Source organism: Dendronephthya gigantea, unplaced genomic scaffold, assembly GCF_004324835.1.
Source record: "Dendronephthya gigantea isolate DGI-Jeju-01 unplaced genomic scaffold, DenGig_1.0 000005F, whole genome shotgun sequence".
NCBI lineage: Eukaryota > Metazoa > Cnidaria > Anthozoa > Malacalcyonacea > Nephtheidae > Dendronephthya > Dendronephthya gigantea.
In genome coordinates this window covers 528,323-549,721 of record NW_021163015.1, presented here as the reverse complement: position 1 = coordinate 549,721, position 21,399 = coordinate 528,323, and the positions used below count along the sequence as shown (strand labels likewise).

At 37.6% G+C, this 21,399-nt stretch overlaps 4 protein-coding genes across 4 annotated transcripts; 3 read left to right on the top strand and 1 right to left on the bottom strand.

Annotated features, from left to right (window-relative positions):
- The first annotated feature begins 1,446 nt into the window (after positions 1–1,446).
- Positions 1,447–2,634, top strand: LOC114515857 (ryncolin-1-like). Its single transcript, XM_028535179.1, has 3 exons — positions 1,447–1,468; positions 1,518–1,865; positions 2,363–2,634. The coding sequence occupies exons 1-3, from the start codon at positions 1,447–1,449 to the stop codon at positions 2,632–2,634; spliced, it is 642 nt and encodes a 213-aa protein (XP_028390980.1).
- Positions 2,635–3,716: 1,082 nt separating this feature from the next.
- LOC114516285 (ficolin-2-like) lies at positions 3,717–6,434 on the top strand. Its single transcript, XM_028535713.1, has 5 exons — positions 3,717–3,830; positions 3,916–4,133; positions 4,398–4,437; positions 5,214–5,597; positions 6,132–6,434. Exons 1-5 carry the CDS (start codon positions 3,734–3,736, stop codon positions 6,383–6,385), a joined length of 993 nt encoding a protein of 330 aa, XP_028391514.1. The 5' UTR covers positions 3,717–3,733; the 3' UTR covers positions 6,386–6,434.
- A 1,869-nt stretch (positions 6,435–8,303) lies between these two features.
- On the top strand, positions 8,304–10,908 carry LOC114516286 (ficolin-2-like). The gene is made up of 5 exons (XM_028535715.1): positions 8,304–8,456; positions 8,552–8,775; positions 9,040–9,076; positions 9,390–9,773; positions 10,322–10,908. The coding sequence occupies exons 1-5, from the start codon at positions 8,360–8,362 to the stop codon at positions 10,567–10,569; spliced, it is 990 nt and encodes a 329-aa protein (XP_028391516.1). The 5' UTR covers positions 8,304–8,359; the 3' UTR covers positions 10,570–10,908.
- A 4,464-nt stretch (positions 10,909–15,372) lies between these two features.
- Positions 15,373–19,230, bottom strand: LOC114515856. The gene has a single exon (XM_028535178.1). It carries the CDS (start codon positions 19,228–19,230, stop codon positions 15,373–15,375), a length of 3,858 nt encoding a protein of 1,285 aa, XP_028390979.1.
- Positions 19,231–21,399: the final 2,169 nt, after the last annotated feature.

The following is a 21,399-nucleotide window of genomic DNA, read 5'->3' as shown; positions in this document are numbered from 1 at the left end:
GATAGATATATAGATAAAGATATAGATAGATAGAATATTGTTTCCTTGCTTTAATCCACGAAGTCTTGTTAATTAAAAACACTGATCTTTCCATTCCCAAACACTCCCCAACCTTGCATATTGGCTACTTTTAGGTTCAACTTTACCTCCAGATGAAATCATATCAAATCATACCGTCAACTCAGGGATTGTTCCGATAGAATGTTACGAACTCTGCCAAAAGCAACCGAAATGTGTTGGGTTCAACTACAGAGACAAGATCAACGTTGTGAACTGCCAACTGACTAACATCACAAAAAAAAGAGACCACAACCTAATGACTGGAGAATGGCTTCTAAATCTTGATGAGGAAGCGGTATGTAATTGAAATCTCCACAGCTGTAAAATGACTGCTCAAAAAGAATTTACATGATCATTAATTTGCGCCATGTGCAAAATCACGCTTTGCAATACAGTAACGCCCCGATTTGGACTAAAGAAAAATCATCCTTCTAGACAAACATGAGCATGCAAAAGATAGTCTGTCTTCTAATCCGTTTGTGTGTAAACACGGACAAGCCGACGGTCAACACGAATGATCCGCATAGTTCGTCTATTTGCACGAATAGTGTTTTTTCTCTATCGCCCTGAGATTTTCAGCATAACCTAGATTAAACCTTGGTATTTTTAATTTGGGATCTCTTTTTCATAACTGCTCCAAATCTGTAATCTCATTGCTTCTCAGGCATGTTTAAAATCGTTGAAAAGATCACTATCCGGTGGATAGCGCTATCCGGCTTTCGTTCAATCAGATAATTCGCCTCTATATATATATATATATAAATCAGACCATTATCGCACATTCGGACCATATCGTAGCCACAGAGCAAATAGCGAGGTTACGATTATGCTACTACCACCGCTAGTTTTCAAGTAACCTAAACAAATCAAACGAGAATTTTTTACAGATTAACCAATCACGAGCAGAATAGGTCAACCTTTGGTGAGCGGTAGTGGTCTTGGATAATAATAATAATTAGGAGAATCTGAAAACATTTGGCAACAAAATCCAACTCAGCTGATGCACTTGAAGCCTACACGTCCGTTAGTTCTTGTCATGCGTACTAATTTTGCGTGTACTTCATCTAAACATTTCTGAAATCATTTTTATCAGGCGAAGAATGATAAGGAAGAGAAGCGAAAAAATGACAATGTGGATCCAGGTATGCCGCAGCATCAAATATATTGATACATTCATAGAGATCAATTCAAACGCAAAAAGCCATTTTCGCAACCTGAATAAACTGACTGTAGGGAAAATATAACAATAAAATCAAAATATGAACGCGTGATCCGTATCACTTAACACTTTATTTTTCAAACTTCGCTAAGTCATATAGCTAGCTATATTTTCAGAAATTGTTGGCTGGCACTGGTTTCTGTTCCATGTAACCACGTATGAATAAGATGGTTGAAGTGGTATTTAACAGTAGTTGTTATTTTTAAAGCTACCAGCTGCGCCCATCTATATAACCAAGGTGCTAAAGAGGATGGTGTTTATACCATCGATCCTGATGGCCTGGGGTCGTTTCCAGTCAGATGTGATATGAGCACAGGCGGGAGTGGTTGGACTGTGTTCCAAAGAAGACAAGATGGAAGTCAAGATTTCTTCCTTGGGTGGTCAGACTATAAAGCTGGCTTTGGTAATTTGAGTGGCGAGTTCTGGTTGGGCCTCGAGAAAATTCATCGTTTGTCCAAATCTAGCCAAAATGTTCTAAGGGTTGATTTGATGGATTTCAATGGCACTGAACGTTACGCTGAATATGGGACGTTTAGTGTGGCTGATGAATCAGACAAATACAGATTAAATATTGGAAATTATTCAGGTAAATCACTCCTTAAGATTTTCCGCAGTTGAAACATAGCCACGCGTAAATTAAAAGGTGGCTGTACTGTAAAGATTTTTTTTTTGTTGAACAATGATTTGACGAATGTTTTGTTTCTAAAAACTCTTCCTTTGTTATGTCGCCCATTACATCGCCATTTCCTTTTTCTACTTTTTTAATTTTTAGACGCCACGGGTTTATCTGGGTGTGGCACACTGCCTCACAGCCATCTCACTTGCCTCTCTAAGGCGAGAACACCTCAGAGTTTTATTTGAAAGCTTGACCAAGAAAACTGTCACAATTTTTTTAAATGTCCCGCATTGAGCTATGCATATGTTCTTACCTAAGATTTTCAACCTATTTTCAGAGCTTTGCTAAAACAAGGTTATCGCAAGATAGTTAGGACAATATATTAGATATCTAGTCTATTTCCAAAAAAGTCAATTGGGAAAAAATATTGAACTAAACATATAAATTTTTGTTTATTTTCATAAAAGGTGACGCAGGCGATTCTCTTGCTTATCACAATGAAATGCAGTTCACTACCAAAGATAGCGACAATGACGTTTGGGAGAAAAAAAATTGCGCCACAAGGCGCAAAGGAGCTTGGTGGTACAAAGATTGTCAGCGTGCCAACCTCAATGGCCTGTACCTGGGTGCAGGTCAAATAAACAAAACGGGAACATTATGGAAGGAGTGGCAGTACTACTCGTTGAAAAAGGCGGAGATGAAAATTCGTCCGAGCCACTTTAAGATTTTTGCACCATAATTGAGACACGATGAAACGTTTCTTTCGTGTATTGATATTTGAGCGAAAGATAATATTTTGAGCTGGATTTACTTCTGTGCAACAATTAAAAGCAAAATTTAAAATGAGCTGGGAACGGCGAAGTCAAAACTTCACGTAAACTTAAGTGAAGTCACTCTTATATAATCATTATATATATTGTAAATTAGTTTCGCGGTTGATAAAACGTTACAATAATGGACCATTACTAAGGGGAAAAACGGACAAGAGAATGTAAAATGTTTCACAATTTGTTCCACGAATCAAAAGAACAAATGTTTGAAAATCATGAGAAAAAGGAGTTTGTTTAAAATTGTGTAACACATTGTTTAAAATACACTCCTTTGTATCGCAAAAAGTGATAAAACAATCTATTCAAAGATTATATATATATAATCGATAACAAAAAATAGCCAATATTCATATATTAAATGTGATATTATTAGCGGTGGCATGATCCACTAACTATTTCATTTCATTGGGTGTACTGCTTTGAATGTCATATTGAGTAGTAAATGCTGTCTTTGAAACGTTTATCCAGTCAACAAACATCGTTTGTTTGACATTTAATTGTAATATTTAATAATTTTCGTCCCCCTAATTAATCCAAAAGAAATTTATATTTTTTAAAAAAAGACCAATTTTATTGCCTTGGGTTTAAATAAAAAAGTGAAGTTACACCCCAAATGTCTGAATGGCAATCATAAACTCGGCGTTGAATATCCCGACTTAAAAAGGGGGTAGCAATATATCTGTCATGCGGTTGAAAAAGCACGTTTAAAATATGCAATAAGGAATATATTATTTTGATAAATCCTCGATTGTTGCACAAATGTGCATTAAGATTGATCTGCATAATTTATTGTCATAGAGATATCATGGAGAAAGACAAATAGGAGACTAAGCAATCAAAAAATTCATTATAATTGTAATTGTTTTGGTTCAAAAGAAATTGCTTTAATAATATATAGGACAACACAGCAGGTAACTACCTTTCTTGTTACCTGCTTCATCGATGATGCTTTATTTCAGCGACTGCATGTTTTGAGATGAAAAATTTGCTGACCCTATTTGTGTAATCATGTTTAAGATAGCAACTTTAATCTTACTGATGATTAAAATCGCATGTATCATTTCACAGAACTGTTCTACCAGGGTTTACAATACCGCTAGAACAGGTAGGTCATCTACGTGTATTTCATATCCCTATAATTTAAAACAATACTTCTTTGAACATTCCGCGACCATATTGGCTATTTTTAGGTGGACTGTCTTTACCTCCAGATGAAAAGTTATCAAATCATACCGTCAACTCAAGGTTTGTCTCGATAGAATGTCTCGAGCTCTGCCAAAAGGAACCGGGTTGTGTTGGATTCAACTACAGAGACAAGATGAATGTTGTGAACTGTCAACTAACCAACGTCACAGGAAAGAGAAATCACACCGCAATGACAGGAGAATGGACACTAATGCTCGATGAGGTACGTGTTTTTGAAGTTTTCAAAGCCCAATATTACTGCCAAAAGTAATTACAGTAAGTAGTGATTGTTGATTGATCCATGCAATCTATACCAATTATATTAGGTCATAAGAAATTGTAAATAGGTAAATACACGAAAACTTATATAAAGAGGGCAACAAATACCCAACTCAGATAAACTTGTAACTCACGGTGCATTTTTTGTCACGCGTACTCGATCCTTCCACATAATTCATCTAAGTATTTCTAAAATAATTTTTATCAGGCAAAGAATGATAAGGAAGGACAGGGAAATGAAGATTCAGGTATGGCGCAACATCGAACATATGCACAAAGATATATTAAAGTTTATAAAAAATCCCGATTAAATTTTAACGCGAAAGCAAATGAATTGATTAGCCAATTACTGTTACCTAATTTTGGCCTTTTTGCCATATTAAATATTTACTAAATCAATGAATCAATTATTCATCCATTTTATAAAAGTGGATAACTGCATAGTTGTACATAATATATGACGGCTCACTTATTCAAGAGTTTGAATTGCGAAATGGAAGCGTCTTACTCCGTGGTATTTGTTACATCAGTACCAGGATTCTACCTCAGAGAATGTTATCAGACGGCAGTCTTTGCATGCACATGCAGTTGGCAGGTGTTGCTCATTTGAGACTTTCTTATAACAAGGACGGTTAACAGGCTCGAATTAAGAAAATTTTAATTCAAATTCAAAAAGGCCTTTTAGAAAGCTGAACGAACTCATTGTAAGAAATAGCTGTTGACAGCAACAATTAAGTTAGCATGTCCAATTTTCCAAATATCTTATGGCTAATACATTATCCAGAAATATTGATCTACATAGAAGGCAACGGTCGTATTCCAATGATTTTTTATTTAAAGAAATAGTAACGACGTTTTCCAATTAATATCAGCCACAGATTATCCCAATGTCCTGTAGTAGTTTAAGTTGGCTGCATCGAAGATCTTATTCGATGATTAAATTACGTCTGATTAGGAAAAAAATATAATAATTGGTATCCGTAATATTTTTCGGTATTTTTTTAAATATTTTACAATTTCATAGCTACCGGCTCCAGTTGTGCAGATCTGTATAACAAAGGAGTGAGAACAGATGGTGTTTATACCATCGATCCTGATGGCCTGGGATCGTTCCAAGTCAGTTGTGATATGAGCACAGACAGGGGAGGCTGGACCGTGTTCCAAAGAAGACAAGATGGAAGCCAAGATTTCTACCTTGGATGGTCAGACTATAAAGCAGGCTTTGGTGATCTCAGCGGCGAGTTCTGGTTGGGCCTTGATAAAATACATCGTTTGTGGAAATCTGGTCAAAATGTTCTAAGAGTTGATTTGATGGATTTCAATGGCGCTGAGGCTTATGCTAAATATGGAACATTTAGTGTGGCTGATGAATCAGACAAATACAGATTGAATATTGGCAGTTATTCAGGTATGCGAAGTCACATGATTTTTAGGTGTTAAAACGCCTATATTAGAAGGTGGCCAACATGAAAATATTTTATGCGTTGAACAAGGGTTTAACGAATGTTTTGTTTTAAGAATACCTTCTCTGTTGCCTATAATTCTTTAAATTACTTCATCATTTTGCCCCGCCCTTTACTTTCCCAGTTTTCGTCATGCCAAGGGTTTATTGCACATCGGATGTTCCACTTCCTCACAGCCGCCTCATTTGCCAGTCTTTGGGAGAACAACCAGTGTTTGAATGAAAAGTTGTTCAGAGGAAACCCTATATTCGTTTCTTTTTTGTGCAAATGTGATTTATTCCTGAATTAATAGTTTTTACGTTTCGCATTCGCCTGTTTAGGTCTTCGCCTTATATAATTTATACTATCACTCTCAAAATGTTAATTTGATCCAAATTTCAGAGCCTAGCTAAAACAAGACTCCCAATAGTCGATACAAAAACCTAGTTGTTTTCCGGAATCGTAAAAAAAAGGAAATGAACATATATATTTTTTTTAAGGTGACGCAGGTGATTCTCTTGCTTTTCACAATACAATGCAGTTCACAACCAAGGATAAGGACAATGATGTTAGTTCTGATAATTGTGCTAAAACGTGGAAAGGAGCTTGGTGGTACAAGAACTGTCATTCTTGCAATCTCAATGGCCTGTACCTGGGTGCGGGTCAGACTAACGCCGCCGGAATAAAATGGCACAAGTGGAAAAATCTTTCAATGAAAAAGGCGGAATTAAAAATTCGTCCAAACCACTTTTAAGATGATATACATGTAACCAATGAGAAACGAACATTCACTTGCTGTTCTCGTGATTAAATTAATATAATGATATAGCATTAACATAGCAATATAATTACTTTCATGTTTGAGCATCTTAGACTGTTTCCGAACTAATTTTATGAGTCGTGTAAAAAGCAAACTTTCAAAATGAGTCGGGGAAGGAAAAGTCAAACCTGCATGTGACATTCGTTATAGATTTGAGGATTTCTTTATCGAAACATAGAAAAATCGTAAGACTGATTTGTTATAATGATCGTTGTTTGTAAAATATGTTTCAAGGTGCTCCAAAGAAGCGGAATGTAAAACAACACAAGCGCGAGCGATCGAAGTTCTAGATATTGTGATGATGCTACACTGAGTTATCAACTGGCCGAGCTGAAAAATAAGCTTGACCACGGTCGGGATCACTCCCTTAACCTTTGGTTTCCTAGGCCAATCCTCAACCTAGGTGAAGACCGCCTATATTTAAAGATGTCCCCGTTACGAGGTCTTACGCTCTCGCTTTTGAAAAGAGTATCCTAAGGCTACTTCTAGTCCTTTCCAAGTCTATTCGGCTTAAAGCGATCGTGATAGTAAATATGACTCAGTTTTGTGAACTAATATTGTGATAATGCTATTCTGACTTCTGAGTAGTGCCATACATACAAAGTTGTAGTGTTTATTCTCTGAAATTAATATTAAGTTAATAATCGGTTTTCACGTGATATGAATAAGGATTTTCAAATTTCGGCTTTGACAGTTTTTTATATTCACCCTTATTTTAATAATTGTTAATCAATCCGCGTGTCGAAGAACTACACTTCATCTTCGTCTCATCCCATCTTAAAGAAAGTACACTTCTTACTACAACAGCGCTTCTTATATAAATAGATTTCTGTATAACTTTAATATTTTTTCCTAACCTATTTATTCTTACACCCGTTTTTCTATTGCATGTTATTATTAAATAATTGTAGTAATTTTACTACATAGCACAAAGGCATGGTATAAAAAATACACTAACTTGATGTCTAAATCTGCAACCCCTTTTTAATAAAGTTTCAATTGCCCAATAATTTTTTATTCTAATTTTTCATTTTATGTAAATTATTTAAAACGGACGTGGGCGGACAATAAACAAAAAATTAATTAGTTATATTCACCGTATTCAACGTTTGCTCAAACTAAACGTGATGTTTCAGTTGCATATACAGGGAAAAATGCGAACATGAGAATGTCTAAAAAGGACGAGAAGAAAAATACGGAAAGCTTTGACACATTGACGATGAAACGTCCTTTGTTAAGTTTATGCCGAATGTTCGACAATAACAATAATTATAATATTCATAAGATATTATTTGTGGTTGAATGATCGCATGACTCATTCAAACCTGGCTCACGCCCTGTTATAGAGGATTCGGCCTAATTTATAGCATCTAGCTCTGGAGAAAATCATAAATATGCATCATTTTATATGTGCACGGCTCTGAATGTCATGTTGCTATGAAAGTCAAGTGATGATCTCCATAATATGTTTATCCAATCAACAAAAAACTTCAGTGACATTTTATTGCTCAGTTTAATAATTTTCATCTAATAATTACCCAAAAAGAAATTCATTTTCTCTACAAAGAAACCGACTTTATTGCCTCTCAATGAGTCTTAATCGAAAACGTGTAATTGCACACTGAAGAGGATGATCGGCAGAAAAAAACTCGGTGCTGAAATAATATTGCACAATTTACTCAGTCAACAAAGTTAGGGATATCAAGCAGGAAGACAAATACCAGACTAAGCATTAATAAAAAAAATCATTATAATTATCACTGCGTGAACACTCCGAAAGAAATTGCTTTAAATTAATGTAAGACGGCACAGCAGGCACCTTTTTTCCACCTGCTTCATGGATAATGCTTTATTTCAGCAACTACATGTTGGATACAGCACATTTACCGACCTTATATTCCTTTAATCATGTTTAAGATAACAACTTCAATCTTACTGATGATTAAAATCGCATGTATCATTTCACAGAACTGTTTTACCAGGGTTTACAATGCCGCTAGAACAGGTAGGTCATCTACGCGTGTATTTCATATGTTTCTATAATTTAAAACAATTCTTGTTTGAACATTCCGCGACCATATATCAATTGGCTAATTTTAGGAGGTTCTTCTTTGCCCCCAAATGAAATTATATCAAATCATACCGTGAACTCAAGCTTTGTCCAGGTAGAGTGTCTTGAGCTCTGCCAAAAGGCACCGAAATGTATCGGATTTAACTACAGAGACACGATTAATGTTGTGAACTGCCAACTGACCAACATCACAAGAAAAAGAAATCACACCGCAACGACTGAAGAATGGACACTAATGCTCGATGACGAAGCGGTATGTTATTGAAATTTTCAGATACCTAAAATTACTGATTAAAACGAATTGCTCGATTGTTGATTTTGGCACGTACAATATTACTGTGCCATTTTATATTATTTGGTCACAAGAAATATATAAATAGGTAAATAGACGAAACTTTTTAACAAGGGCAACAAAGAACACAACTCAGGTGTTGAACTTGTAAACCCACAGGAATTTTCGACATGCCCACTCGTTCCGTGTATTTAATGTAAATATTTCTAAAATCATTTTCATCAGGCAAAGAATATGGAAGAATGGAGCAATGACAATTCAGGTTTGCCGCAAAATCAAATATATAGACGAAGATATAAATTTGAATGAGTTGATTATAGCCAATTACTGTCACCTGATTCGCCATATTAAATGAAGTGGTTATAGGTCATAGTACTATAAGGCGGTTCATGTATTCCAGTTGAAATTGCGAGATGAAAGTTAGTTATTTCGTTAGTGAGAAGGATTCTATAGCTCTAAAGAGGACTTCGAATATCTTCTGCATAATCATCTGCATAGAAAAAAGGATAAGCAACGGATTATTCCAATACCTTAATATTTTACTGCATTTTCCTAAACATTGTACAATTTTATAGCTACCGGCTCCAGCTGTGCAGATCTGTATAACAAAGGAGTGAGAACAGATGGTATTTATACCATCAATCCTGACAACCAGGGATCTTTCCAAGTCAGATGTGATATGAGCACAGACGGAGGTGGCTGGACCGTGTTCCAAAGAAGACAAGATGGAAGTCAAAATTTCTACCTCGGATGGTCAGACTATAAAGCAGGCTTTGGTGATCTTAACGGCGAGTTCTGGTTGGGCCTTGATAAAATACATCGTTTGTGGAAATCTGGTCAAAATGTTCTAAGAATTGATTTGATGGATTTCAATAGCGATAAACGTTACGCTAAATATGGAACGTTTAGTGTAGCTGATGAATCAGACAAATACAGATTGAATATTGGCAGTTATTCAGGTAAACGAAACCTACATGAGTTAACAGAAAATTTGATTGTCTTGTGAGAATCCTGCCGCTACGAACAATGATTGCTTTCAAATTTTGCCCCAAAATTCTGGTGAAGGTATATTAATGTTTAAAATGCGTAAAGAGAAAGGAGGGCTGGGATGCTATAAACATTCTGAGAAATTATGTTTTTCACTCTCCATTTAGGCATACTTTAAGAGCGTGTACTACACTATTGGGAGAAAATTTTGGCGCATTTTTTTGGAACGAGATTTTCCTTAGGAAAACCGAAAGCAGGTTTTATGGTTTAACTGATTGTGCGTAGGAAGGTTCACTGGTCCTCATTTTAGTAAAACGCCCCAAATTTTATCATTACAATTTTGCCTTAAAAAAACCGGTACTCATTGTTAAGTTTTTTTTTTATTTTTTGCTGCTTGCATTCTCATTGTTAAAGTCTTTACATATGTATACATTGCAACAGTATATTATCGGATTTATCTTTAACGTAATGTTTATGGGCACAAGACATCGTACTAGAAAATTCTACACGTAACTTTCAGGCAATGCAAAGGATTCTCTGGCTTATCATGATAACATGCAGTTCACTACTAAGGATAGCGACAATGATAAATACTCTGGTAATTGTGCTGCAACTTACAAGGGAGCTTGGTGGTATAAGAGCTGTCATTATTCTAACCTCAATGGCCAGTACCTGGGTGCAGGTCAGACTAGTGGCAGCGGAATAAGATGGAACCAATGGAAATTGAACGTGATGAAAAAAACGGAGATGAAAATTCATCCAAACTAGTTTTAACATGCATGGACACCAAGAAATGAACATACGTACACACTTATTCGTTTGTGATTGAATTATGATACAGAGATAATTATGTAATAGAGGAGTTTGCGGGAGTTAGCCTGTGCAACAAGAAGGAGTTTCGTTTTAGCCAGTCAGGAAATTTGTTCACGTTTAAATAACCCAATAAGAATGCATAAATCTTCAGCACTGCCCGGGTAAAATGTATACAGGGTAATACAGCTTTTGCAATAATTTTACATGAACTTTTCAGTAATTTATTTAGTTAAGCTGTAATTTGTTAACCTGAGCTAAAAGCAAGGATTAAATTGAACCAAAAGAATTATTAGGTTGAGGCCAAAGTTAAGGATTTTTGTATTGCCAAAATGCATGTATGATTGCATTGTTATTTATGTTTTAGTTGTACTTAATAAATAAATTAAGCGACAATCAGGCATCGCAAAGAAAAACTGATTCCATAAAACATGCGCAAATATGTGAAAAAAATGACACAAATTTTCACACAAATGACACAATGATGAAAAACACTCTTCGGAAAATCTGGGAATCAAGAATGCTTCAAGATAACGAGTATAAGCGTGTCTTATTAAAAAAATTATGAAAAAATTATCCAAACCTTATCTTAACCTTATCAGCGTCTTTTGCCTAAATCATGTCGCGATGAAATGATTTAATAATGTCGGATTTAATATTCCTTTGACAATGTTTTTACGTCGAAGGAAATTTGTTCAATTTGTTCAAGTGGAAACCTCTAAAGTGGAATATTCGGGAAGAAGATTAGCAGAAATTAAAAAGCATTTGGCAAAGTCAACCTCATCGTCAGGACGAGGTTGTAGCAAAGTTTCTTTTTCCAATGAGGTGCATGGAAGAATACAGACCAACTATTCAACTCTGCGAGGAAGATATGTCCAAGATATAACGTTGTTTAAGGAGTACAATGATGTTGTTACCATGATGCATGGCAAGATTGCATGGTGTGTTGTCTTAGTTTCGAGTCGATATCACCACATCAGAAACAATTGAGAAAAATGTGTCAACCATTGGTCCTCCCGGAGGAGTCGAAATGATTAGTATACATACAACATTCGCACCAGAACAGCTTTTCCACTTCGGAGAAAAAATCCTGCCACAATCCAGATAGTTTGGACATAGGGGCCAGTAATTACACTGTATTTTATGCCTTCAAATAATCTCTCTAATTTCCCTGCCTAGAGCCAAACGTATGCAAGTAATGCCTGTTTGTAATACAATTTTTCTGCCACCGACTAAACTTTGATTAATTTACTATATGAACCAAGTAATATGTTGACTATTTTGCAGTCAAGGTTTTCTACTATTATAAAATAATATTTTGATCGATTGGGGAGGCAGTTTATATCAGGGAGCCGGCACTGAGAGCCCACTGACACACTGCGTGACTGCCGTTCTGTGGATAAAAACGGTTTTGCGAGCAAATTGAGGAAACACATAAACTATATCTTACCATTAAAACGCATACTAAATATACAGCAAAATCGAGAATTCTAGAATAAAGTTCTTCAGAAATTCTTATTTTAAGCAAAATTTTGCTTATAACAAGTAAAAGGGCATAAATTATTCTTATCAAGAATGAATTTTACTTGAAATAAGTAAACTTTTTCTAATTAAGAATAACAGTTTCTTAAAACAAGTAAATGTTCTTGCTTGTATTCTCACTAAGAATTTTGGTATTCTTAAAACAAGCAAAGCGTTTTCTTGGATTCTTGGCGAGAAACATTGTTAACTTAAAACCGGCTTTAAAAAAAGCTTGTTGATTCACTTGCAAAGAATACTAATTTCCTTATAATATCCAAAGCATCTTGAAAGCCTCACATTTATTTCAAACACGCAAGAATATTTTTATATTCGTACTAAATAACATTTATTAACCGAGCAAAGATTCGCAAGTAAGGAACATTGAGCATTCTTTTCAAAAAGATTTGTTATTTGTTTAAATCTTTCCTTTCAGATGCAGATGAAATGAAGGTTTTAATGCCTATTTAAACATTCTGAATGGACGTAGTTTGTTTATTATGAAAATATATATCTTAAATCCGGTAACTGCCAACTAGCGCAAAGAACTGTGGATTATTGTGAATTTTTTTTACTTAAAATAAGATTCTAGGTAAGACTAATATTCTTGACTAGATTCTTGCCAAGAATATTATTCTCACTATACTGACAAGAACAATATTTTACTTGTTTCAAAGCAATTTTTTGCTTCAAACAAGTATTTTTTTTCTTAAAATAAGAGTCACGATTTTGCTGTGATATGGTAAATATATAGTAATAATTATATATATATGATAGAGAATACTGACCATCTTCGGCTTTTAGAAGGCCTGATGAGAAGTTCTTTCTGAACACATTCCACCAATCTGATTGTCGGACTCCTCGTCTCTGACTGCTAGTCTGCTACAGAGACCAGTACGTTTTACACCTCTACCAGTTTGACGCAATATATTTGATCATTGTCGCTTCGTCGACTTCGTTCTATACAAATAAGACAATCCAACATTAAGGCGTTATTCATCCATACATGTCCAATACTGTCGCATGCATACGGATCGACAACCTTTTTCACCATTCGTAAACTACATTTTCGTTTCGTGACACTTTTCACGGATCGATACTGGTGGTAAAACGGGACATACAAACGGACTGACGTACGAACCGTACGAATGGAAAAAAAACAGTTACCATTTGTAAATTTATTAACGAGTGCGCTCCTTTGGAGTACGATATCCGCATACACGCAGGAAACGACTGTCGATTCGTTCAATCCGTACCAACTGTACGAATGAAAAATTTTCATATACCAATCGTAAAAAAATCATCACAGCACCGTTTCCGCTATACGTCTAACCTCCTGTGGAGTACGATATCCCCATACACGAAACGACTGTCGATTCGTACCATCCGTACCAACCGTACGAATGGAAAACGTTCATTTACCAATCGTAAATAACACCGTTTCCGCTATACGCATAGATCCCTTTTGAGGACGATACCAATACACGAGTTTTTAAAATAACTCGCTAGATATCGTTTCAATATATTTTACCCAAGATATGCCTTATCAATTAAATAGACTATTTACTGATATATAATATTCCTCGTTCTCAAGAAAAATACGAGCAATATATAACATGTAATTGTTATTAAAAGCCGCAAGATATCACTGTAATATATAGCGCACAAGATATGCATATCTATCAGTAAAATAGAACACTATATAGGTATATATGTAGCATTCCTCGTTCTCAAGACAAAAACGAGCGATATACGCGCATTCTCGATAAAAGCGACCAAACGCAAGCATTCTCGATAAAACCTGCATGCATGCAATGTTCCCCTCTGCATGCAATAATAACTGTATATGCGTCACAAAGCTTTACTTTACTAAATACATGCATGCAGCACTCAAGATAACTGCCTATATATCAGTGTTAATTTGTATATGTAGCTAACATTTCTCGGTCTCAAAAAAAACCCAACAACGATTAAATAGTGCATGTAGTATTTTTGATGGAAAACTTTCATTTACCAACCGCTATACGCATAGACATAGTCATAGATTCCCTTGGAGTATGAAATCAAAACACGCATTGTTAAAAAACCCCGCTAGATATCACTTCAATATATGGTACCCAAGATATTCCTATCAATATACAATAGTCTAATTATATATGATATTCCTCGTTCTCAAGAAAAATACGAGCAATATAACATGCGTTGTTATTAAAATCCGCAAAATGTTAATGCATTATATATAGCAAACAACAAGATATGTCTATTAGTAAAATAGATGTCTTTAAGTTAAAGACAAAACGTTAGAAATGTATTTTTTTAAACTCTGAATTGTTTTGATGGCTTTCATAATTTTATAATTATGTTGGGCTCTCATATTTATCATAAGAAGTCGTTTTCCGCCTGGCAAATCTCTAGCTACGATATTAAAATAGACTTGTTATATGTAGCTACTATAGCGACGAAACAATCCACTCGACAATGACATAAGGAGGGTAGCCGTTATTGAAAAGGAACAGTGTTAATTTAAACGTATCTTTATCACAAATTGTTTTCGATCGACAACCTTTTCGGGGACAAACCTTAGTCGCATCACTCGCATGGTGTTAAATTACTTTATTTACAAATGGACAAAATCTGTTTACGGATCGTAAACGAACAGTCCATTTGATACCAATGGTACGGATCGACAACCTTTTCAGAGCCCTATCTGTTTCGTCGGAACCAAGACGACCGGTTAGCAAGTAATCTCAGACATTAAACCAAAGAAGTCTCGCAAATCGCATTATAAATTATATAATAACAATTCGATCTAAATAGAGCAAATTAATACAAAGAAATATTAAAGTAAACATGCATATAAGCCTATAAATGTTCGCACGTGTGGCGTATAAATTACCCATACAATGCATAAATTCTGCGTAAACAAACTAGAATATAAAGTCAATGTCTTACTTCTGTGGCGAGATCCTTTAGCTGTCTATTTCATCGTTTATCGTTCAGGTTAGCCCGTCTTTCTTTCATTTACTTATTTAACAAAACATGCGTTATATTTACACCTTTTCCGTCTCGCTGTGCGTCTATATGCTAATGCTATGATTGCTATTTGATACCTAATATTGTCATCATAGTTTCAAAGTTCAATTATAATGAGTTCCATTCGTGTCTACGCACGTGTATAAACTGTCAATCCACTCTCCCCCCGATGAGGACTCTTCCTCATCACTTAATGTTACTAATTGTGAGTTACTTATATTCATATCCTTCTGCAGGGTACAGTACTGCGACTTTTGTAATAGGTCTTTCGTAGTGCGATGTGGATGTCTTCACCTTAACGTTACGAATTCGTCCGTCATTTCCAGGATATACATTAACAATTCTGCCCGTAGTCCAGTTTCCACGAATCGCATTCGTATCTTGAACCACGACGATGTCATCCACTCGTACATTTCTTTTTTCAGTAGTCCATTTCTTTCTGGGAACTAAGGTGGGAAATACATCTCTGCTCCAACGCTTCCAAAAACTATCGATGATCTTCTGGACAAATTCAACACGATGTTGAGGATTCTTCGTTTCTCTGAATGGCCCTTGTGGTACCATTGTTGATGCTCGACCAAGTAAAATGTCGTTTGGACAAAGGAAAGAACCGTCATCTGGATCATTGGGGATCCTTCCAATAGGACGCTGATTAATCAGGTTACTAACTTCCAGCAAGCATGTGTACAGCTCGAACGGAGCCAAAATTTGTTCACCAATCGCGATCTTTAATGCTTTCTTCGAACTCTTGACAAGAGCCTCAGCACAACCGTTATGATGTGGTGCTGCAGGAGTAATAAATCTCCACTCCATTCCTTTCTCGGCGCTGAATTCCTTCAACTCTTTCTCGTTCCATCCTTCTATCATTTCTCGGAGTTCACGTTGAGCTCCCACCAGCTGCGTCCCGTTGTCACTGATCATCAGAGCCGGTTGTCCACGGATTGCGAAAAATCGACGTAAGGTTTGCAAGAATTCCATAGCGGAATAGTCCACTGCGATTTCCAGGTGTACGGCACGAGTATTCAGACATGTAAACAGTACGCCATAGTGTTTGGTTGTTTTGTTTCGGCCAATTTTAACTTGGTAAGGACCGAAGTAATCGCATGCCGTGCGATGAAAGGGTGGTGTGAATGGCTCCAGTCGGGTAATTGGTAGGTCTGACATGAACTGCTCCTCGGTTTTGGCTTGGATTCGGCGACAACATACGCATCGGAACTTTATTGACTTGGCAAGATCATGACATCGGATAATCCAAAACTTTTTCTTGATCTTTGCAACGGTTGTTGCAACTCCTGAGTGGCCGTTTCGATGGAAGTTACGAGTGATCAGCAGGGATATCCAGTGTTCACGTGGGAGTAAAACTGGATGTTTGGCATCGTACGAGATTACGGCTTCGCTTACTCGACCTCCGACTCTGATAACTCCGTTGTCATCGGTAAACGGGGTGAGTCCTTTCAGTTCTCCCTTTTTCAGGCGATCATGAAGTGACTTCTGACTTTGTTTGACCCAATACAACTCGGCATCTTCTAACTCCTTTGCTGAGATTGATCTATCATCTGAGGTGTCTTTCGGTCGGGTCGTTTCTGTGTTGTCTTTGTTTTGATGCTTGTTTCGTAGCGTGTTGATGAACCGTAACACATAGGCTGTGACTCGGATAAGTTTCCCCCAACTGGAAAACTTCTTGCACGGAATGACTTCTGGCGATTGGGTTACTTGAAAGACAGGTTGAACTTTTCGACGTTCAGACTGATCGATATCCACGCTTTTAGTGATGGTAGCAGAAGACGACTCGCTCGGCCATTCTTCCTCCGGTAACTTCAGAAACTCGGGGCCATACTTCCATCTGCCTGTCAGTTGCAGAGCAGGTATTCCTCGCGACACATCATCAGCGACATTTAGCTCTCCAGGAACGTGTCTCCACTGATCTGGTTCAGACTTGCTCTGGATTTCGGCAATTCGGGCTGAAACGAACGGCTTAAACTCTCTGGGTTGGTTACGGATCCATGAAAGAACAATGTGGCTGTCAGAGAAGAAAATTATCTTCACAAACTTCATTCGAGACTCTTCGAGAATAGAACAACATAATCGTGTCGCCAGGACAGCTGCTTGTAGCTCTAAACGAGGTATGGTCAGCGACTTCAGTGGGGCTACTCTTGACTTTGCTGCGATGAACCTGGTTACAAAGGTGTTGTTTTCTGTCTCCCATCTGATGTAAGCACATGCTCCGAAGGCTTCAATCGATGCGTCCGAGAAAATGCATAGTACTGGCGCTCCGATCACGGAATCTGGCGTAAGAGACCTTTCGAAGGTGACGTTGTTCAGGTCGTTCATCTCTTGGAAGAATCGTATCCACGTTATTTGGAGATTCGGCGGCAATTCATCATCCCATTGTAGTCCTTCTAACCACAGTTTTTGCATCTCTATTTTGGCGCGAATCAGGAAAGCTGCAGCTACTCCTAGAGGATCGTAGATCCGAGCTACTTGGCTTAGTATTGCTCTCTTCGTAAGTTTAACTAGTTCAGGAGGAATCACTTTGAACCCAAAAACGTCGTCGTGGTGGTTCCAGACAGTTCCCAAAACTTTCTCTTCAACTGGGCCTTGTAGGAGCTTTAATTCCAATTCACTTTTTTCAATAACGCTTTCATCATTCTTCTTTAATGACCGGTTTGAGAGCCAACACTTCACGTTAAAACCACCGTTGCGAAGGATTTCGTCAATCTCTGCTGTTATTTTTCTTGCTTGATTTTCAGAATGGACCGAATCGCATATGTCGTCCATGTAAGTATTCTTCTTTAAGACTTCAGCAGCTGCAGGGTAGCGTTTTTCTCCTTCTTCAGCAGTCTTTTGCAGCGCGGTCTGTGCCATGGCTGGGGCTGGTTTGTCACCAAATGTCAAGACTGTTTTGACATAAACATCAGGTTCTCGATCCGTATCCATGTTTCTCCACAGGTATCGGTGAACATGTTGATCTCTTTCCGGGATTAGGATTCTGTGATACATCTTGGATATATCCGCGTTGATAGCCACTTCATTTTCTCGAAATCGTAGGAGAACTCCAAACAGATTTAGTAAATCGGGTCCTTTCATCCAGTAATCATTTAAGCGGTGCCCTTTATACGATGCTGAGGAATTGAAAACAATTCGGATGGGGGTGCTCTTCTTCTCGGGTCTGACTACCTCATGGTGGGATATGTAGTGGGTTGGTCCCTTGTATGACTTTAATTCTTCACTTGATAATTTTCGAGAGAAGTTCATTTCACTCATTTCCCTCATCTGCTTGTCATACGCTTCTGCATGATCTGGGTTCTTGGCTAATCGACGCTCGGTTGTTTCCAATTTCTTCTCCGCTTGGCTTCTGTTATCCGGTAATTCAGATGCATCTTTGACCCAGGGGTATGAAACTAACCATTTATTACCAATCTTTTTGCAGGATTGTTCTATAATCTTGGCTTCGTAGGCTTCAACTGGACTTAACTTCTTGCTTTCACAAGAACACATATTCCCTTCCACGCCCATTGATTCGGTGGTCCAAAAGTCGGTCATATCGATGGGATTTGAACACTTGACATGGTAGACTTGACTGACGTCACACTTTTCAGACGTGGCTCCAAAGACAACCCATCCCAATGGCGAATATCTTGCAACAAGATTACCAGCTTCTTTTGTCTCACCAGTGTGCAACTTCGGTTGATCAATTCCCAACAGGACATCTATTGGACCATTCTCTCTTCGTAATTTCTCTCTTTCAAGGTTGAAAGCTTCAGCTATGCCATCAAGTTTCATTCCGGAAATATCACCACTGATACTTGGGATTCCCACAGCTGCAATTGTGTGGATGGACTGGTTCTCGAGGATCGAATTTGGAATCGATACATCTTTGTTGACACATAATCTCATTCTTCTCCTCCAACTTTCGCCATTGTTACTGTGACACCTTGCCTTTGAGACCCAGCCCTCAGCGACTGATGTCCGTATTAAACTGATTTGAGCACCAGTGTCTAGTAACATATTAGCCTGTTTCTTGACCTTCTGTGGTCCCAGGATTTCTGCCTGAATAGTCGGTAACATAGTCTCTCCGCTAGTAGTAACAGATGACACAGCAGATATGTTTAAATATGCAATAGTGGATGATGGTAATGCTTGCACTGAACTCCGCTGATGGTCTCGCTGCACTGGCGCCTTCGAGAGCAGGTTGACATGTTGTGACCACGACCAGCTCGCTTCAGGCAGCTATAACAGGCATGGTTCTCCTTCACAACTTTCAGGCGGTCGCTAGCACTCTGGGCAAGGAACTTTTGGCATTGGTCGGTCCAATGTTCAGACGTTTTGCAGAACCAGCACTTATGGTTTGTTGGCTTCCCATCTTCTTTTCCAGTAACATGTCCAACATGCTTGGGTGACTGCCATGAGCTTCTTAATGGTGCCGTTGCTCTCATTCTCGACTTCATCTCACTTGTCATCCAGGAAATTAACGACTCCAATGTGGCTTGACTCTTTGAACTCTCCAAATAGCGTGACCAGACTTTGCGATCGTCGGTAAACATTTTCTGTTCAATGATAGCCAGCATGTGGTTGTTATCCATGTCATTCTCCCGTCCTACTTCTCTAAGGGTGTTGAAACTCCGCTTTATTAAATGGACCAAGTCGCAAAACCGGGCATCTTCTCCGTCCTTTATTGGCTTAAACTTGGAGATATCGTGAGTGATGATGTCAGCAACAAATCGTGGATCTCCATACACGGAATCGAGATATTCCCATGCGGCATCATAGTCTTGACCAATTCCCTTGATCATTTCCAGCGGTTTTCCTTGGAGACTAGACCTCAGAATGGTTATTGCATCACGTTTACTGTATCTATTTTCCACCAAGTGCTTAAAGTCCGCTCTAAAAGTTCCAAATTCTCTGACGTCACCAGTGAATTTTGGCATCTTTGGCTTCTCAATTCGAAATAGGCTTTCTCCTTTGCTTATATGAGTTGCTGTCTCCGCGGTGTTCTCAGTTGTGTTGAACGATGAATCATTAATAGATGTGCTGGGTTGTACAGGATGACTTTGGGTTTCTTGAGCTACTGGTGCTGATATCTGGTTGTCTTGATTTCTTCATTCGGTATCGATGCATGACTTTCTTCGCCGGCCGGGATTTCGTTAATTTGTTCTTCATTCGACAAGTTCTCTGCGGGAGTATTTACGCTTCCGGTTTCGACAGTATTTTGTTTCATCTCTGATATTTTCGTCTGTTGCTTTATATAATCTTGCGCGTCAATTTTTAAGCGCAGAAAGGTTTCCTGGCATTGTTCAATATATCGTTCTTCCTCATTGAACTGTTCGTCATCTTCGATTAGCATTGTCACTTCTTCGTGTTTGGCTTCCAGGTCGGCAAATGCGTGTTCATAATTATCAAGCGCCCTTTGAACCTCATCGGTCGAACGTTTCCCCTCGATTTGGACTATTATAACTTTCCCGAGCCGTGTTAATGCTGCTTTGCCGTTTCGTCGTTTCATCTTAGCTTTCTTAAAATCGTCGCAATTGCCGTCTTTCGATGTCATATTTTCCATTGTCGTTTTACAGTATAATTCGTCTCAAATTCCTTCGAACCGTGGTTAGCAAGAAATCGAATAGTGTTTCGTCGGAACCAAGACGACCGGTTAGCAAGTAATCTCAGACATTAAACCAAAGAAGTCTCGCAAATCGCATTATAAATTATATAATAACAATTCGATCTAAATAGAGCAAATTAATACAAAGAAATATTAAAGTAAACATGCATATAAGCCTATAAATGTTCGCACGTGTGGCGTATAAATTACCCATACAATGCATAAATTCTGCGTAAACAAACTAGAATATAAAGTCAATGTCTTACTTCTGTGGCGAGATCCTTTAGCTGTCTATTTCATCGTTTATCGTTCAGGTTAGCCCGTCTTTCTTTCATTTACTTATTTAACAAAACATGCGTTATATTTACACCTTTTCCGTCTCGCTGTGCGTCTATATGCTAATGCTATGATTGCTATTTGATACCTAATATTGTCATCATAGTTTCAAAGTTCAATTATAATGAGTTCCATTCGTGTCTACGCACGTGTATATAAACTGTCAATCCACTATCCTAGACACATCTTTCCTATTTACCAATCGACACAGTCTGTTTACGGATCGTAACGAACCGTCCATTCGACACCAATGGTACGGATCGACAAGCTTTTCAGAGACCTGTCCTAGACACATCTTCCCTATT

Excerpts from the sequence above, each read along its gene's own strand:
- LOC114515857 (XM_028535179.1), top strand. The coding sequence starts at position 1,447 with ATGGTTGAAGTGGTATTTAACA. Across the intron at positions 1,469-1,517 it reads GGTTGAAGTGGTATTTAACA|GTGCTAAAGAGGATGGTGTT; the intron begins GTAGTTGTTATT and ends TATATAACCAAG. Across the intron at positions 1,866-2,362 it reads AAATATTGGAAATTATTCAG|GTGACGCAGGCGATTCTCTT; the intron begins GTAAATCACTCC and ends TTTTCATAAAAG.
- LOC114516285 (XM_028535713.1), top strand. The coding sequence starts at position 3,734 with ATGTTTAAGATAGCAACTTTAATCTTACTGATGATTAAAATCGCATGT. Across the intron at positions 4,134-4,397 it reads GGACACTAATGCTCGATGAG|GCAAAGAATGATAAGGAAGG; the intron begins GTACGTGTTTTT and ends AATTTTTATCAG. Across the intron at positions 4,438-5,213 it reads ACAGGGAAATGAAGATTCAG|CTACCGGCTCCAGTTGTGCA; the intron begins GTATGGCGCAAC and ends ACAATTTCATAG.
- LOC114516286 (XM_028535715.1), top strand. The coding sequence starts at position 8,360 with ATGTTTAAGATAACAACTTCAATCTTACTGATGATTAAAATCGCATGT. Across the intron at positions 8,457-8,551 it reads TTACAATGCCGCTAGAACAG|GAGGTTCTTCTTTGCCCCCA; the intron begins GTAGGTCATCTA and ends GGCTAATTTTAG. Across the intron at positions 9,774-10,321 it reads GAATATTGGCAGTTATTCAG|GCAATGCAAAGGATTCTCTG; the intron begins GTAAACGAAACC and ends CGTAACTTTCAG.
- LOC114515856 (XM_028535178.1), bottom strand. The coding sequence starts at position 19,230 with ATGTTACCGACTATTCAGGCAGAAATCCTGGGACCACAGAAGGTCAAG.